The 19805-nt window shown below is 42.2% G+C and overlaps 1 protein-coding gene across 1 annotated transcript in view; it reads left to right on the top strand.

Moving 5' to 3' along the window:
* ttc27 (tetratricopeptide repeat domain 27) overlaps positions 1 to 19805 on the top strand; it is a 47106-nt gene that overhangs the window by 9787 nt on the left and 17514 nt on the right. Inside the window, exons 5-9 of the mRNA XM_041050638.1 lie at positions 3634 to 3736; positions 7573 to 7731; positions 7871 to 8010; positions 15197 to 15309; positions 16681 to 16747. Coding sequence (XP_040906572.1) covers positions 3634 to 3736; positions 7573 to 7731; positions 7871 to 8010; positions 15197 to 15309; positions 16681 to 16747 — 582 coding nt within the window. The remainder of the gene's footprint in view (positions 1 to 3633; positions 3737 to 7572; positions 7732 to 7870; positions 8011 to 15196; positions 15310 to 16680; positions 16748 to 19805) is intronic.

Consider the following 19805-nt stretch of genomic DNA (forward strand, 5'->3'; position numbering starts at 1 on the left):
AAGGAATTCTAAAATGTCTAATTTCATACTGAAGATAAGATAAGATACACCTTTATTAGTCCCACAAATGGGAAATTGCATCTGTCACAGCAGCAAAGAGACAAACACAGGCACCTAGAATATACAAAAATCAATAAAGACTCCAGATTTACCTTAGAAAAATAAATACTTTAAACAAAATAGACAGAAACTTGAGGGGCAAGTAAATTTTCAAAGACTGTCTCATCCCAGGATGACTTTGGATGTTGCCTTGTATGTTTTAGGGTTCCCATCCATTTTTTTTTTTTTTTACAAACTAAGTACAAATTTAAAGCCCTGGACTTGAAAATGATTTTAATTGTGGCTCTGAATTGGGAGAACACTTGGGTCTGTCTCATGACTTTTGAAGAGTAACTTAACTCCCAGGGAGCCTTGGTGTGGTCAGAGGTGAAACAGGCAGAAGGCAGCAAAATGCAAAGCTTAACTTAACACAGAGCTTTCTGGCCAAGGGTTAAGTAACACTGACAAAACTGAGAAATGCCTTTTTTATAAACTGAGGAGTGGCGCATCAACAGCTAACCTAACCTTAGAGGCTGACTGCGTCTTAGTAAGTTTCCAGCAGACTGGTTGCTGGAAGGCTTCTTGCTTATTTAAGAAGAGCCACTTCATGAGCTCAGTGTCTCAGCTCTTCCTGTCTTTTTTAACCAATCTTTGCATCTGTCCCTCTGGCCTCTGTCCTTCCCTGTCCTCTATAAGTGTGTGTCAAATGCCCGCTCTAACATCACTAACTGGGATGTGAACATAACTAAGTGGAATAGACCCCCCCCCCACTTTCTGCTGTGAGACGGTTCAGTGTTAACTTGCTCTTTAAATGCTAATGAGGGATAAGAGAATTACTTAGCAGCACTGTTTTCCACCAAGCAGCGGAGAGGTGAGACTATCGAACTGTGAAGTACTAGCTTTAAGTGCACAACCCCACACCGCCGCCACCACTCCCTCCAGGTGGGGTTTGAACTCAAGCGCAACATGCGTGTATGCTGATACGATGAATATATGTATGAGCATGCTTAGTCAGAGCGCACGTGCGTTGGAGGGTATTGATTCTGTGAGACAGACAATTAAACCTCCACGTTAACCACGCAACAAAGGTCATCTCACATTGGAAATCACATTGGAAAGCAGGAGATATATCCTCCCTGACTTGCAAAGAAGCTTTTTTACGTGGTTGACTTCCACTCCCCCAGCAGGAGGGTACAGGGGGGTAAAGGGCATTTTGGTGTAAAGGGGGAATATAGCATCTACATGGCTTCATTTTTTTCCTCTCTGCCACTTGTCCTCAGCATGTAGCTCTCTGGATTTTATGTGTTTATTTATTAAACCTACACAGGTATTTTCTGAAGTAAAGACACATTATTTAGAACGCAAAATCTTAATAAATTGTATTAGTTATGTAGGAAAATATCCAAGTTCAATTTCCCTGACTAGTACTTGAATTATAGTTTAAATTGGGATTATTTTGTAAGAATAATAATAAACTCAAGTGGTCTACATAGTATTAAAGGAGATATAATGAACAGACTCAGATAAAATAATAATAGCTGCATAGTTGGCAGGTTATGCTACTGATGACAGACTGCTGGTTTCGGGACTTTTGTTCCCACTTTCACTTGCTTCCTTGAGCACATGCTCAAACAAACCTGGTGGCTTGACCTGACCCAGAAACCGATGTTTATCTGGGTTTAAGCCACTTTTATGAACCACTTAGATGATGGTTTATCTTCTATATCTGTTCTGGATGGAGGGCTCGAGTCATCAGACTGGATGTTAAGGTGTCTGAGAGCCATGACTGGACTTACCTCAGAGCTGGAACAAAATATCTCTAACCACTGGTTCTCTTCCTCCTCCTGCTGCTGGTAATACTGCTCCAGCCTCCAGTGAAGACCACTGGTTCCAGCTTGGGGTTGAATCCAAAGCCCCTGTTAGCTTCACTCCACTACAGTCCTGAGCCCTGGACAGTGCCTGCTCCTGTACTCCCCCAACCTTTGGCATCCTGCAGAGAAAGTGTGATTCAGTATCCTTGATCTCCAGGATTTTTCTCTACTGGCTGCTGACCCTTGTCCTCCCACACTTTTGTCTGCGTCCCCACTCTCTGCATCACCTCAGATGGAGTGCTTCTCAAGTCTCAAGGCCACTCTACTGTTCTCAAAACCCACTGCTCCACACCCCATTTCACCCAGGCACCATGGATGCTCAACCTGCCGGTTCACCTCGCAGACAGTCCCCACTTCCTCACCACAGCTTGGGACCCTATCTTTCTACCGCGCTTGTGGAGATTCAACTGTGAGGAATATCGAGAGCAGATCTCTTGAGACCCACTGCTTTCCAGGTTCAAGGGTTTCTGACATTCTAGAGCTGACTCCCGGTCTTCTAGCCAAACACTCATATGTCTGAAATGCAGTCATCCACCCTGGATGTAATGACATTACCCAGGCAGAGGTCTGTAATTTTAAAGCCAGATTTTAGAAATCTCTTAGATGTAGAGTGAGGTGTGAAGACCCTCAGTGTCCAATCATAACACCTGCCCTCGCTTTTCTTTCTCTTCTCGGTCCACCAAAAACACTTGCCCGCCAAGGCCCCCCCACTTGTGGAGTGGTCATAGTGCTGCTGCTCCTATTCCTGTGCATTATTACCAACAGCCCGTCCAACCCTAAGTTTCTTTTCTCAGCCGCCGGGCCTGATAACATGGTTTATAGAAAATCCAACTGGCCTGGAGTAAATGCCAATAATTAAATTTATGTTGAACGCTCTCCTCTGAATAAGTCCATCAGTGCTCACTTGGCTCCCATTAAAACTGCTCTGTAAAATGTAAGGTCACTCAGTAACAAGTCATTCATCTGCAATGACTTTCATCTCAAATAATATTGACATCCTCTTGCTCACCGAAACTTGGTTGAAATGTGATCATTTTATGACATTAAATGAAGCTGTCCCTCCCAGTTCCTCTTACTTTACACACCCCTCGGTTCTCTGACTGCGGTGCTGGGATAGCTGCAATTTATAGGGATAACTGTACCTGTAGTACAGTCCATTGTGGGGCTGCAGGTCCAACCTGACGGCTGTGAATTTCTCTGCCAGTTAACAGCAGTTTTACTAACTCCTGACTCCATGTAGCTTTTGTTGATGTCTTTAGTTGAGGGGTTCCTCCACTGTCAAAGTTTGAATTGTGTGTCCAAAATGGACAAGAGCAATACAATCATATGTGTATCATTAGTAGAAATAGATTGTGTTTGTTTATAGTTGTAACTTAGATGAAGAAACACATAAATGCAGGTAATTCCAAAGGGTTCGCTTGCTATTTTTTTTGCCACTTTAGATCTGTATCTGTAGATGGCATCTTTTTGGTGCCCCTCTAACCAGTCAGTTTATAGCCAGACCTCTGTTTGAACTTTGACCTACCACGCACACAATTTCATGAGTTACTGATTCACTTCCACTTTCAAATAAAGCAGTGTAGATAAACTGGTAAAACTCTTTTTTTTTTTTTTATTAAATATTCATTGTTATATTTTAAGTCCCTTGCCTTTCTCACATATACTTACTTGTCTCCTCTGTTTTTTTTTTTTGTTTTTTTTTAATATATATATGTATGTGTAGCTGCTGCCCTGGTGGACCCTACGCTACATCAACCTGCATCAGCAAATCCTGGAGGCTCGTTCTCCACAGCTGCTCGACTTGGCCCACAGCTGCATGGACAAAGGTCTGTCATAGATTTGGCTCATCCCCATACATTTGGCTGCTTTTGGTGTGGGTTCAGGACTATGAGGCTTATATTCTTAAACATTGAATGTATGTTCTGTGTTGCATTGCAGGGCTGGAGCTTTAAATCAGAGGTGGTCCCATGGTGGTCCATTTATGAATGGACCACCATGGGACCATTCATAAATGGACCTATGGTGGTAGAATGAAAGCACCATTGTTGAAGGGTTGCCTGTTCTCTATAGTGTTGCTTGCTTGTTTGTGTGTTAGGAGCTGTTCACCTCCATCGTAACAGTGCAGGGTGCTGTGGTGGTGGTGGCCATGTTGCTTCAGGTACCACGGAGACGTGAAGTAAAGGCTCTCACTCTGCACAGCGGTGTAGAACCGTGACAGACTAGATTTTACAGCTCTGGAGAATTGTAGTAGGGGCAGTCATTTCAGCCATTGTTGTGACGATTGCAAGGTCAATACCTTGTTTATGTTGCAGTGTAATCCAAAAGTCATGTGTAGCGGGTTATATAGAGAGGTGTTCCTAATATTTTGTCAACCTTAATTGGGAAGGACAAAATATTAGGAACAGTACCCAGTATAACCCAGTACAGTTCAACAGCTCTGCAAATTAGGGTCACACTGTACCAGATGTCAGCTGTGATGCAGCTTTGTTGTTTCCCATCTGAAAAGAAGACAAAGAAGAAGAGATGTAGCTGTTTTTATGTTATTCACTCATCTCACTTTGGGCGGAGGTTTCTGTTAAAACCACCTGGAAACACCAGTGTGGATGTGAGTTCATTTTCCTTTCATTTAGTTTGTTCAGTTGTGGCTCTCATAGGGCTTATTTTCTCTGTTGATTAATATGCCAATTATTTTCTCGATTAATTGGCCTGTTTATGAAATGTCAATGTTTTTATTTGACTGAAAGCCCTAAGACATGAGGTTTACAATCAGGTATGTCAAAGAAAAGCAGCAAGCCATCACGTCTGTGACGTCTTCACTGGGGAATATTTGACTAATCAATTAATCAACTAATCACCGCAGCTCTATTTACATATCCTGTATGTCTGTTAGACTTTCTTTGAGTGACAGGCACTGTCCATTGTAGAACCAAAGTAGTCTCGTGCAGTATGAGGCCTTGTAGCCTTGGTTTGCATGCATCTCTTCACATGTAGTATTGATTATTAGTAGATAATACGACATATTCATCAGACCTGATATTGTTACCTACAGTAGATTGATGAAAAATCATGTTAAAGGTTTGATGCTACCTTAAAAAAAAAAAAAGAAGAAAGCTAAATCTTTGATTGTGGGCTGAATGTTTTTAGCTGGATGGCTGGATTTAGCTATTGGACTGCTGTTTGATATCTGCTGCTGAGCTCATGTGTGAAGCACGAAGTAGACTTTTAATTTGAGAGATGTGTTCTCCCTCTCCCTGCGCTTCTTATTTGAACTGTTGCATTGGGCCACAAAGCATTATAGAAATGCTATTAATCCAGAAACTGTTGTTTAGTTCAATTAGAATAACAGTCTTTGATTAATTGGTTTAGAGAATATTTTGTGCCTCTGTGTGTGAATTTAATCCCCTCTTTATAACAAAAAAAAAAAAATGATGATAACCAACCAGCAGGACTGTTACCAGGGGACATTAAACATATTTGTGCGATTGTTCGCTTTTGTCCTCATGGTGCGTTGCTTGCAGGAGTTTATTGTTTAAAGGCAGAGGGTGTGTTTATTGGATTGCAGTCTCTCTTGTGTGATGGTGATGAATGTGAAGCGTGAGCATTATGCGCAGGCTTCAAAACAGCCTGATCCGTATTACTGAGGACCAGTTGGCCACACAGTCCCTTTATGAGTGATGAGAGGAGAGGGGTGAGGGGGTTGCTGTGAAAAGCATACAGATGTGTTTTCTCCATGCTGCACAGCTCTGGGGAGGTGTTTGCCGCTGACTTTTCCTCATCCCTTTTTTCTTACGCTGCTCATTAACAGTTTGACAGCTTTAATTAACTATTTATACTGAGAACAACACTTTAATTGTGTCTTTGTTTTAGCTGTCACATTGGTTTTTGGCAGCATTCAAGGGATCATTTAACTGCCCGGATTGGGACAAAGTCATGAATGTCTTTTGTGTGTCTCTGCAGACTGTTTGAAGGTTTTGAAAGGTGCAGTTCTCCCCCGGAGACCGGCTTAGATCAACTCAAGTACTGAGTGTTTTTTGGACCAAGGTTAAAAAAAAAAACATCTGTAAACAGATGGATGGTTGGCACAAAGATTCATGATGCAATTTACATATTTCGAGTTTCTAATTTTATCATGAAAGGAAAAGACTGATGTTATTCCCTTTTTCCTATTGATAGCGACTCTCCTAGAAAGACGCAAACCAACAATATCTTAGTCCGTCTCTAAACACTTTCTGTCCACTGGTTCCTACTGAATTTCTAAATCTTTTAAAAAAAGATACATAGTTTTATTTTGAAAATAAGCTTCAGTAATTTCCTGTAAGAGCTTGCTATTGTAGTTCTCAGCAAACAAACTCGAGACAGGTGCATTAATTATTCTGATGAAGTAATTGACCTAAACTATTCATAAGATTGAACATCAATGCTTATAAACATGCATTTGCAGACATGTTGGGCAACATTGGTGCTAAATGCTAATGCAGAATGAAATGTTCATCACGTTCCGCTGTCTTCGTTTAGTGTGTTAGCATGCAAACGCTTACTAGTACCAGTTACCACACGAAGTACGCACGACTGAAACAAGTCTACGAGTTTATAGCCATGCTAATGAGGCAGTACTTAGGCACGGTGGTACTTTGAGCTAATAAGCTAACATGCTCCTAATGCTGACATGCATGACAAACTGTTTAACATGATAGCATGCTAATGTTAGCACTAAACACAAAGTAAAGCTGAGGAGGATCTCGGTCAAGTTAGGTCAAGAGTGCTCCATCAGTGCTCTGCTGTAGAGAACAGCTCACGCAGCCAGCAGAAATGTTCCAGCAGTGTGAAACTACTGGTGCTTAAAGGTGACACAGATGTGTTGCATGTAAATCTGGCTCTCTCTCTCTCTTCTTGTTCACTCCGGGCGCCATCAGCCTCAGTGTCACCACATTAATGTTGAATGTGGGGATGAAAGTGTATGATTTTCTGATCATGAATTATACACCTCCTCTCAGCTTCCTTTCTCCTGCCGGTTTCGGTTGAGGGTAATCTCTCTGTCTCGGTGACAGGCCCGGATTAATAATCAGATCAAATGGAAAGAAAGAGAGAGAGAGAGAGCCACTCTGCTCAGAGGAGGAGGCGAAGCTTTCATCTTCTTTTGCCATCACCTCTGTTCTCTGTTGTCTGTCTTTTTAATCCAGGCCTCACTTCTTTGGGATTGCAATTGTGAGTTCACATGCAACGGTGCTTAAGGGACAACTTGGATTCCTGTACCTTTTTTAAAGTCTGTTTTTATTCATGTTGAATGTCAGCTGGGTCCATTATACCAATCAGGATCTATTGTGTACCGAGACATGTGTTTGCATGATTGTGTCATATCCTATCAACACACACTTGTGATTTTTTTTGGCAAAGATGTTTAGTGTTAAGTGATAAATTCAAATTTAAGCTTGAAATTGCACCTTCAAAAACACATGGGTATGTCCAAAGCTAGTTTTGAAAGTCAAAGCAAGAGTAACGTTTCATACAGATTAGCCTAAAAATAGCCGTGCTTGGAGTGGGCCAACAAGCTCGTTGACCACCTGCTCCTGTTGTTCTTTGTTTGTATCGTGTCAGGAAAAAATGCACACTTGGGCACTGCATTGTTGGTAGTGATGAAGAAATCCTGTCCTGTCTTTCACAGTGCTGAAATGCCAGTCCCTGTTGTCGGAACAGAGAAACCTGGCCATCCAGTTCCACCTGGAGTGTGTGTACACCAGTCTGACCTACTACGAGTACCAGCCAGCTAAGGACCACATGAAGAAGGCCCAGGAGCTCTCAGGGCTGAATATCAACATGACTGGTACGTAAAATACAGCAGTACTCAGGCCTCAAAATATAAGAGGAGGCGATCATACTAATGATCTTCCTGGACACACTGATATTGATCAAGCCTGATAGCTGAATTGAAGGTGACAATTAATTGTATTTGGTCAATCAAGGTGCCCTGGGCAAACGGACCCGTTTCCAGCAGAAGTACCTAGCTCAGCTCATCCTTGAGGTCAGCAGGAAGCAGGACCAGCCTGACCAGGTGGACAGTGAGCCCAGTCACACTCCCACACCTCAGGCCTGCCTGCCTAAGGTATGAGCTCCTCTTGACTTCTTTCCAGCTTAATGATGTCTTCTTTATTGTTGTTCACTTAACTGACTGTTAAGCTCTGCTTCAGCAACACTTACCTTCACTCATGTAGATTTAGACTACAGGTTACCTGCTACACTCTTTACCGCTTGTCCAACATGTGTGGACAAGTAAAGCCAGACATTGTTACTTGCTGAGCAGTGCTTCATTGTGTGTGAGATAAAAGATGACACAGGTTTTGGCTAAAATCCTCAGGCAGTGAGTTCATAGCTGAGGGGCCTGGGCAGCAAAGGGCCCATCACCTTTAATGACAAATCAAGTCATTTTTTTAAACTGTTACTAGGGCGATGCCAGGGGATCTATAGGTGTAGGAAGTGAGTAGGTCCTGACCATTCACAGGCTTTAAAAATAAGCAGTAAAATTTTTCAGTCAAATTTAAAACTCACAGGTGACCAGTGAAGAGCAGCGAGGATTGGGTGTGATGTGGTAGCTTGTCTTAGAATTCTAAGGCATTCGAAGCCTATTGCAGCATAACTAGGGGATGGTTCAAGGACAGGAATGAGGAAAGAGGAAAGTTTTTAGCCTCCTCTTAAACATGGAGAGGGTGTCTGTCTCCCAGACCCAAACTGGTAGATGGTTCCACACTAGAGGAACCTGAGAGCTGAAGGATCTGACTCCTGTTCTACTTTTGGAGGCTCTGGCAGTGTTCTAATGAACCAACAGGGTACTATGAGCTCCTTAGGATGTGATGGTGCATCATCATTGAGGGCTTTGTAGGTGTGGAGCAGGATTTTAAATTTTATTCTGGATTTTATAATTGAGTTTAGGTTTATGGTTGATTAATAGACTTCAGAGTTCAACATTGTCTTTGCATATGTACACACCAACTCAGCATTAATTTTAATGACCTCTGAGTGGTGTAATCGGGTGTTGTGAAAAACAGTCTTACTACATTTATGTTTATTCTTAGCCTGCTGCTTTAAATTGGATTCACCGTTAGCCCGCTCTGGCACCAGGCATACATTCGACTATGGTCGTTGGTGTTGCTAACTTTGTCAGTGAGTGGGGAAAACTCGTTTGAAATGTGTGGAGGAGATAAAAGCAGGTATCTGGATCTTTTCTAGATCTGTAGATGAATTATAGCATGGCAATGGAAAGCAATATTACAGATATGGGACCCCTATTGGTGCCACAAAATAGAGGAGCACAAGGGGAGAAAGCATCTCCAAGCACAACAGAGAAGGACCTGTTAGACAGATACATGATGAACCAATTCAGAGCCAAGTCACTGATGCCAACGTAGTTTTTCAGACAGCTGATTAAGACATTGTGGTCCACTGTGTCAAAGGCTGAGCTGAGGTTTAGTAGAATTAAATGGAGTACAGTCCTGGATCAGCAGCAAGCAATAAATCATTGGTGACCTTGACCAGAGCAGTCTCTGCTGAGCACAGAGCAAAAACCCGACTGATTTTTCATTTTTTTTTTTTTTTTCAAAAATGAGATTGGTGTTAATAAAATAAATCAGTTGTGTGAAGACAATTTAAAAAAAAATTAGATTAAAAAAAAAGGCAGCTTAGAGATGGGTCTCAAATTACTTAAACCAGATGAATCCAGCAAGGATTTCTTTAAGAGGGGGTAAACAGGGGCTAAATTAGAGAGAGAAATGCCACTAGACAGAGAACAGTTAACAACAGCTAAAATATCTGGACCAACCATCTGAAATACTGCTTTTAAAAACCAAGTGGGAATGCAGGCTGAAGGGCAGGTGGAGTTTGAAAGTGCAACAGAGCGTTTCAGGGTAAGTGAGTTTGTACTGAGGATGGGCAAGAGTCAACATCGTGCTCTCTCAGTTCTGTTTTAATGTGTTGCCAATCTCCACTATCTTGTTATACCAACTAATGGAATCAGTTCCCTGCTTCTTTGTACACTGGTAAGTGGATATGGGAGGTTTAAGAGAAGCAAAGCAGTCCATGTGTTTGTCCTTCTTCCATTTCTGCTCTGCCTTCCTGCATTGTCTTTTTAAATTCCTTACTGCTTCATTTAAGCTATATTTCTTTATTTAAGCTGCAGAAGCTATAGAATCTTGTGCAGGAGCCATTAAAAGCACTGTGCTTCCCCCACTTTGTTGGTGAGAACCCTAGATCTCCCTACATATGAAGTCTCTGGTTGGTGCTCTCCGATTGACTTGCCTTGGCAGCAGTTTTCCATCTTTTGTGCGTAAAAGATGATCCTGCCCAGATTCAGCTGTTCGCGATCATCTCAGCCTTCCCTGCTGCCGAGAATATTGAGCAAGGGCAAATACTGTGTAATGCCCAACATCAACAGCAGAGGGAGATGTCCACCTCTGGACCTTTAATACAGTCTGAAGCCTGTTGCTACTATTGACCCATTGGAATCCCCATGCACTGCTGAACTTTATCTCCATTGTCCCCTTGTTTTAAAGATGGAATATGGTCAGGGATTTTGTGACCACCTGGTTGAGGGTGAAGCCTAATATCCTTTAGATTGAGCAACCTGTTTTTGGCTTTTTTGCTGATACAAGAAGAAGCATCAATCAGAATTAGAATCAGAAAAACTTTATTAATCCCCACAAGGAACTCACACAGACCAAATTGTCACAAATTCAGAGAAATTGCTAGTTTTGTTTATTTTTTCAACTTTTTAGCTTTTTTCTTTTGTAATACTTCACTGACATAATACGTCATTTATACTAGTAATTCGTTTAAGGGAGGGAACAGAGTCCAGACAACAGAGAGTGATGGAGAGGAGCGTATCTCTCTTCTGACAATAACATGAACGCACTGGTGGCCCTATTGAGGAATTGCGGGGTCTTCCATGGATGAAGTGTTAGGTGTTTCACAGAGACAAGGAAGATACTCAGGGAGATACTCCATCCCGTCGCTACCATTGACGACCTTCAGATGATACGAGAAAATCGCGAAGGACAAAATGGAAAAAAACGAGTAAAGAAAAAAGAGTAATAGAAGAACTCCAAAAAGGAAGAGAGTTAAATTTTCCAACAGGCAGCCAGCTCTTTTATCAGCTGGTAGGTCTGGACGTACATTATGGGTGGAGAAATGGCAGTTCATGCCCGGATTGCAACTCGCCTCCAATGCGCGTTAACTCCTTTGTCTCAAGGAAAGGGGGAAGGAATTGATTTGGAACTTTTCTTACTCCAAGGATATAAACTTAATTGAGGTTTTACACACCAAGATCAATGATGACCTACTCAAGCTCATCACCATGATCAATCCATAGTGTTTCTCAAAATGAATTCTATGTAATAATTACATGAAATATCAATGTATGTGGTTTGAGCAACATTCACAGGGCAGCACATCTAGGCATTACTCATAATGATATACAGGACTAATTGACAGTCAAGATGATTTTTAATACTGTGAATAGATGAACAGCAGTTAGATAACTGATTAACAATATAATGAAATACAATCTAGGGTCTTGTATAATAATTATACACTCTAAACACAAGGATTACAGGTGGCAGTGTGGTTACATGTCTAACAGCGGATTCAATTTTGCAGTTCAGAACTTGGCTATTTCACATCACATAGACATGGGGTTTGAACTAATTTTCATAAAAAACATTTGGGGAGTAATATCTGAATTACTGAATAGGTAGGTAGCTAATTCACGTGGATTGTATATGTAGACGCATGATTAACCGGGGAGACATATCATTTTATCACTTCAGGAATGCAGCTTCAGTTTATGGCAGGCATCTGGCTGACAATCCTTCATCTTAAGGGCCCCTCAGGTTGTGAGAGAATAAGACTGCCTGTCATTATTTGGATAGTTCTGATGATTTTTCCTTTGTTCAGTATATTTCAGTTTGTTGAATAAAACATCGGTCTCTGTTTTCAGAGCACTTTTACCTCATCTATTCATTTGCGTGGAATCTGGTAAGGGACACCCCAAAAGGTCGTGAAGTGGTTTCCCGCCCTGTCGCTAATATTATTATCATCTCAAAATACTGGCCTCTGTGAAATCATTACAAAGAGTCCAGCCTAAACCTGCTTTATAGGAAAAGACACCTGAGATAACTTCAGTCATGATTTGGTTATACTTGGGTTGGAGTAGGTTGTCTGGCCAATGCTAATTCGTACGCTTTGAGAAGGCCATATGGTAGATCCTGAGATTTTTTTAGTGGAATCCAGAAAGGGGAGGGGTGTCCTCATTACACATCATTGTGCACTATGTTCCTTTTGTGTGTGTGTGTCATGTAAGACTGTGACAGCCCATTACTCACATGCGTGAAAAAGGGAAAAAAAAAAATATATATATATATTTTATTGCTGGGAATTTACTCCCTGTTGGCATTTTTGCACCGCTGCATGGTTACAGCTCCAATGTCCAGAGTGTGTCAACCACTTTCTGATGAAGTGCTGGTCACACGCCCACTACAGTGTGCTGAGACACACACTCTCACACCGAAACGCCAACCAGCAAGAAAAGAGAATGATGGCTACCGTCTTACACTAAGCTCATTGGGCTTGAGGGAGACCACCGGGTAGGGGGGTGGGGGGAGTCTTTAAAACACATATTCTTTAAACAGACACACACAGTGTGTGTTTACATGCAGCACATTCATTTACCTTCCATTGCTGGGGGCTGCCATCTAGTTTGCCACGTATGTCAGCAGAGCAGATTTTTGTTCTGAGAGAGATTCTTGGCCTAATCGTGTCTACTGGGTGTTTCTTCATACTTCTCATACTTTGGTCAGCATGGCTGTGAAACTTATTAGATCGCATTCTATGTGGTAATTAAAAAAAAGACTTATAAATCTTTAGCTTGTAAACCCTGCAGAAATCCTGTTAACAGCCACCAAACTGGGGCTACCCTAAGAAAACGTTATCAGCATGAAATCTGAGGAACCATCCACCACAGCTGTAAAATCTTCACCATGGCCAAGAATATTAGGACTTTGTCCCAGATTGATTGTGGAAAAATAATGGAAGTGAATCATGCTCATGGTCAGTTTTATAGCCACTCGGATTCATCAGATGGCTGTGGCACTATCTGTGGGTGAAATGCAATAAAATGTCGCAGGGTCACTCAGTGATATTCTGATGGATGGAAGACGGCTTGTAGTCTTGGTACAAACAAAAGACAAAAAAGTTGCCTTCTTAGTAACAATAGACCTTAAGAAATCAGCAGTGAGACACTAGTTCCATCTTCTGTTTGTATATTTTCTAAATGGCCCGAAGGTGTTCAGTTCAGTCTCCTCAGCACCGCTGTGGTGTCCTTAAGCAAGGCCCTTAACCCCAGCTGCTTCAGTGGAGCTGCTCCGTGCCAGCAGGTCAGACTGCGGTTGCGCTGGGCACCTTCCAGATTGAAAGTGTGTAATAAAGGTTAAAAATGTTTCCATGAAGCTCTCGGTCTCGTGGCTGTGGCCCAGCTCCAGTTCCTTGTGCCGTGCTCACACCACTAATGCTCTCATTACTGGAGGAGGGAGGAGTAAATGCTCTCAATCAAGGCTGCCATTAAACAGAGCTCACTGGCTTCCAGTCTAGAATGGGTAGAAGGAAAGCAGAGAGGGGGACGAAGAGGGAGCTCTTGATCACTGGCCAATCAAAATCACTGCCAGCGGGGGAAATTGGGCCATTTCTGTCGCTGTGGGTCTGCCTGGATTTGGAACACAACTTGTGTTGTTCTAAATGAAAGCAAGTCTGATCCAGGGTTCTTGTTGCTGGTGCCAGACCACATTGTTACAGTGTAGGGTTTGGACTGAGTTTGCGCTTTTTTTTTCTTTTTTTTTTTTTTTGCATCAGCGTATGTTTGCCAAGATTAGAGACCAGAGGAATGCACTTGACTGTCCTCTGCCTCTGTCATTGTTCAGTCCTAAAACTCTGTAATGCCTCACATTTGAACCCTCAAGCATTTTGATCCCGGGCCTCCTTATGTCCACATGTCTTGGTGTGGTGTGCAACACATTGAGCCCCTCTACCACTGATTACTGTGTGTATATAGGAAAAATGAGACACTGTAAAGTGTAACTTGGCACAAATCTCAGGTTGAGGTATATAAGTGAAGCCTACTTGCAGTTGAACTGGTCACCAGGTCCTTATACTCATCAGCCTGTTGGTTGTTGGGTACAAGGCAGTCAGTTTGCTAAGACTTGAGTCTATGTCAGCGAACAAAGTGCATGTGTAGGTGAACTGATCTCTATGCATTGAAGTTGTGCTGTGATTTTCATTCTCTTTCCTCGCCATCGTTAGCATTTGACCTACTGTACTCTCATCTAATTAGGCAATCAGTGGGGATAGCATGGTAGATAAAATCCATGGTTAAGCACAGGCCTCAGTTTTTAGGGTGAAACCAAAAGAAAATGAGGAGGAGCAACATTTTCGTCATTTATTTTGGAGGGAAAGAAACAACTAGAAGCGGCATTTAATTGCTGTAAAAATGCTACTCTCAAATTCTGGAATATGGTCAACAACGGACGAGTAATGCTCCATGGTTACTACAAAAGACTAATCTGCATGCTCTTAAGCCCTGCAGACACATTCAGATGTGTGATAGTGTCTGTTTCCAAAGACGTACCAGCTTCATTTCACTCTCTCACAAACACTGTCAAGCTAGAAGGCAACAAAGTATGTAAGTTCATTTATTTAGCACATTTTTAGAAGCCAAACATCAGAAATGGAAATAGATATTGCTCCAGGATTTTAGAAAAAAATATGGATACATATACATTGTAGATGTATCTAGGTGAGGACCAATTTGAGCCCAGACCTTATGGTGTGAGGACATTTTGGTCTGTCCTCACAACTTGAAAGGGCTGAGAGTAAGGGTAGGTTTTAGGGTTTGGGTTAGAATTGGGTTTTGCTCAGGGTTAGGAATTCAGTTTTGATGGCTAAGGTCATAGTAAGGGGCAAGGGAATGCATTATGTGAATGAGGGTTCTTAAAAAGATCTAAGCACAAATGTGTGTGTTTGTGTGTCTGTAGATATGTATAGTTAAGAAAATACCCCCGAAGCATGTGCGAGGGGTTCAGTCTTAAAGTTGTGTATTTCACAGTTGTTGTGGCTGGAAGCAGTTTCTTAAAATGATGTAAAGTTTAATCCAGAACAGCATTCTGCCTCCCTTTGCAGCACTTTAGTGGTGGTTTTATGTCTTGCTGCATGTGTGCACACACGTGTCTTCACGTGTGTTTCTTTGCTTACAGGACTACAGTCTGGGTGATGACACCGTACTGGATAAGATCAGCTTAGCGGAGCCAGATCAGTACAGTCTGCCTGACCTCAGTGCAGAGGAGCAGGCTGTCATCCTGGGCGTCTGGTAAGTCCAGTACCTGATACCTCAGCACTTCTTCTGCTGCTTTCTGTTCAATGAGTCTGTTTAAGTGTTGCAATAGAAACTTGAATCAGGAGAAATGACCTCCAAAGCCTGAAGAGTATGTGGAGTAGTCATCTAACAGAGACGTCACCGCAAACCTTCTGTCTATTCAGTAATGAAACAAGGCGGAGCCTTCCCAGTATATAGCAGTTAGCTTCACAGTGTGTCCGTGATTCATTCCCCTGCTGCTGGTGGGTCCCTGAAGGGTCAAGTGAAGGTCAGTGGAGCAGTCAGGGAGATTGCTAGGAGATGATGGATGAGCAGCAGGTCTGTCTAAATGAACTGTAGATGGGCACACCTGCATGAGTCACCAGTGAACCTAATAGACATGTTTTTGGACTGTGGGAGGAAGCTGGGGAACCTGGAGGGAGCCCACACGGGCATAGGGACAACATGCAAACTCTGCACAGAAAAGGCTGGGCGGGTGGATTCAAACCTTCTTGCTGTGAGATGATAGTGATAACCACAGCACCAATAAAGTTGTAGCCACTCAGCCGGTGTGGACAGTGGCACTGGTTAAAATGGGAGCATTTCTTCAGTCGGATGGACGACTGAAAGGCGTTTGTTGTAGACAGTGACTTTGCCAGTGTCAGGAACAGTTTAAGGGGTCAGACCAGAGCGGACACACAGTTCTTCAAGTGTTTTAATTGCCTCTTCATTATCAGCGCTTCTGGTCTTAATGAGAACAGAACCCAGGATGTGATTACCTTTTATTAAAATTTAGCTTAGGGCTTAAAAAGTCAAAGAGTCCCTTGTCAGAGGGGATCAGAGAATTGAGTTCTCCACGGTCCTTTTAACTCTGGGAATGTGACCTTGTCTGGACTGTCTCGGAGGATATGCTGAGCTTTTGGCTGCTCTTAACGCTTACGCTTTTTGGTCAGGCACATTTAAAAACATCACACTGTAACTATTCTGCGTTTGACATGAAATGAAACCAGTTGAGCTTGAAGGTTCAGTCTTGACCTTGGAAACAGCCATTTTTTAGGTCCCCTCCCTTACAAGAGCTTTCAACAGTACAACATGCTTTTCATCAGTGGATGCGTGTGCTCAGTTGTCATGGATCGACATATGTTACAGTTTTTAGGACTTCTTATTTGTGTTTAAAAAAAAAAAAAAAAAGCTGTCTCTGCTCAAGGTTTCCACGGTTTACTTGCTTGTCCTGGAGCTTTTAATGGGTGATTCCACTGATGAAGACCCTGTGATATGACTGAAAGCCCATGAAAAAGTTTGTGTGTAATAATAATAATAATAATAATAATAATGCTTTCTTAATAATGTATATGATATGCCATGACCAAGAGTGTTATCTTGCAGCACTGACTTCCAGAAGAATAACCCTGTGCACAAACTGACTGAAGAGGAACTCCTAGCCTTCACATCTGTAAGTCTTTTTTCGTTTTGTTTTGTTTCTGTGATCAGCATTTTTATTGCTTTTAAAAAGATGGTAACAGAATTAGAACATTTATGGTGCTGTAGTTACACAGGCCTGGGTTGTGTTAAATCAACAATACTTGATCAAACAGATTTCAATCCATTTTCAGGTCAAGGTTTTTTTTTTTCTTTTTTTTTGTAACCCAGTAGTTATAGGTACTCAGTTACCAGTTTATCAGGAACAGCCAGGTAAAATCTTTTAAGAGATGGGGTTGTGTCACTCAGACTGAGGCAACTTTTACATTGTTGTTCCTCCTCATGGCTCCACTCAGACGAGACGGGACAGTTAGAGAACACAATAAACCTCACAGTATTTTACAGTATTGTCCTGGTTACACCACAAGGAGAAAATAGTTTTATAAACTGATCTGATCTCAGGTGAAGCGCATTCTCAAACATGTGTCCAGGTGGGTAAATGAAGCGCGTGTTGCCAAGGCGATGGTGTCATCCATGGCCCTGTTTGGTCTCCAGACTGTCAGAAAGATAGGAACCAATGTGGGTTTTTGATGCAAGCAAGTATATGTATGTGGTGTTGTGGCATGGGATGGGAAAGCTGCTGCAGGCAGCTGCCGGCTCTGTGAGCAGGCATCTTCCCAGCCTACATGTAGATCCAGGAATCTGCAGGCTGGTTAGATGGTTGTCACATGTCTGGCCATCTTCATCAATGCCCGACTCGTGTCGCCTCTTGAAGGACCGTCCGGAGGTAGTGTGAAGTTATATACCCAAGCTTTGTTTAAAGGCACTGTCTGTATTATCCTTGAAGATGTGTTTAAAAAAAAAAGAAGAATCAGCTTCTGTCAGTTCCGAAGGGAAACGCTCAATGTCAAAAAGTTAAAAGTGAATTCTCCACATCTTGGTATAGAGAAAACAGTTTGGCAGAGTAAAGCTCCTTTCATCACTTATAATACATTATTTATACATTTTTAAATCAGCCAGTTTTTGCAGTTGCTGTAAAATAAAGTCATTTCCTGCATACATTTCACATTAAAAGCCACCAAGGAAAAGCTACTTTTAACCCGTTCTAACTCAGTCTAATGTACATTTCCATCATACTGACTCCATTAGTACAACAGTGCAATCACATACTCACCACAGAAATATGGAATCTGTAGACTCCTCACTCGAGAGTTCTTACTCTCACAAGATCGTAGGTGACTCACAGCCTGAGCTGGAAGACAGAGAGACACATGTCATCTGCCTCTCGCTGTGCATGATTGGTGGATTTGTGGGTCTGTTTACATTTTGTATGAAATGAACCAATGGACACTTGGAAAAATGGTGAAAATTGTGTGGAGTTTCATTGATTAGCAATTGAACACCTCACACAGCTCGTCACGTCGTCTCTTTAGTCGCATCTGAATGTGTTTACACAGCTCAGAGCGCACTGTGCAGCCCCGGGCCCCCGAGAGGGTACAATCATGGATGCCTCTCACATCCGATTAGTTTCCATCACCATACCCAGCGCCTCAAAACAAATTATCCCCTCTCCCTGTTCTACCAAATAAAACTGTCTCCTCTAAACTGAGTCGCAGCGTGGATGAGAGAAGTGTTCAGGGTATTAAATGCGTTCTTGTCTCTTTAATTACAGACGCTCAAATGAAAATGTGCAGACAGGGAAGATGACGGTCTGAATTCTGCTGGCTTTTATAGGTGTTATTATGTATGATCGGGTGGCAGTGCTGGTCTTGTCCACCTCTTTGACCCCACAACTGAAATATCTCAACAACCTGCTGTAGTTATAGTCTTCATGAAAATTTTATACAGACCATTCATAGTCCCAGGAGGATGAATCCTACTGACTTTGGTGATCCCCTGACTTTTCATCTAACACCACCATGAGTTTCTCTTCAGAGTGAAATTTCTGGACTTTCCTTTGCCCCTCAAAAACAATTTCTTGTTCCATGGCAAAACATCAAAATTTGCCATCTGATAAAGTCTCAAAAACTTAATAAAACATCGTAATGGCTTCCCTGACCTGACGTTTGAGGTGGATCTGGTCAACCTGCTAGGAGGAGTATAATCAAAGGAAACATTTCCTCTTTCCAGGTGGTGCTACAAGTATAACTGAATATTTTAATTAAAATGTCTACTGGGGCTCATATCAAAGGGAAGTCTGGGGTCTGGATTTACAACATGGCTGCTGCCAGGGATGCCATTCAACGAAAACAAAACTCAAGAGCTTCACAATTTAAGCATTGCAGAGGTACAACAGTGGTACAACATGCTTTACGTGTAAATGGCTGAAACTGTGCTAAAATTGCACAGTAAATTCAAAATGGCTGACTTCCTGTTGAGTTTGGGGTTATGGTTCCAAGTTGGTTACATGTTGCATTAACACGGAACGTACCCCCATCTTCTCTCATTGCTTTTGAGAAGCACTTACTGCCCATTTGTGTGAAGAGACACGCCACAGCTTAGTATGCCTTCTTATTTGAGTACTGTGTAATAATGACAGTTTACTATTACACTAATGACTTCAGCAAGACTCGCTAAGCATCCACAAAGATCAGCAGTGTTTCATCATCTCACATTAGAGCCATGTATCACTTTCATGGCATATTTCTGTCATCATCAATACACTTTTTCTAATTTCTGTTTTTTTCTGATTAGCGATTACCCAAAGTCTGATTTCAGATGGAAAGCTAGAGTCGTCCTCCCCGATAACTACCTGCCGGTGTATCTGCTGGATCCCCCTCTCCCCTGTTCCCTTTAATCATCTCGTCTAAAGCTGTACCACAAAGCTGCCCCGGCTATCATACAGCGGATTATCGCCACAGCACACAGATAAAGACTTTGAGGCGGTAATAGGTTTCAGTAATTAGGTGTTCTCACTGAAGCTTGCTGGTTGGCTCATTAAAGTGCACTGCAGATAGCTAAGCCCTGTGTTGCTTTAGCTGTGGGGAAAGAGAGGAAACAGGACTTTGGGTGTTTTGGATTGTCACCGCTTTCTACCAGGTTGTGTGCTGTCAGGATCTCTACAGTGTCCCACTGTATTTTCTCTGAATATT

This window comes from Toxotes jaculatrix, chromosome 11 (genome assembly GCF_017976425.1).
Source record: "Toxotes jaculatrix isolate fToxJac2 chromosome 11, fToxJac2.pri, whole genome shotgun sequence".
In the NCBI taxonomy this organism is placed as follows: Eukaryota; Metazoa; Chordata; class Actinopteri; family Toxotidae; genus Toxotes; species Toxotes jaculatrix.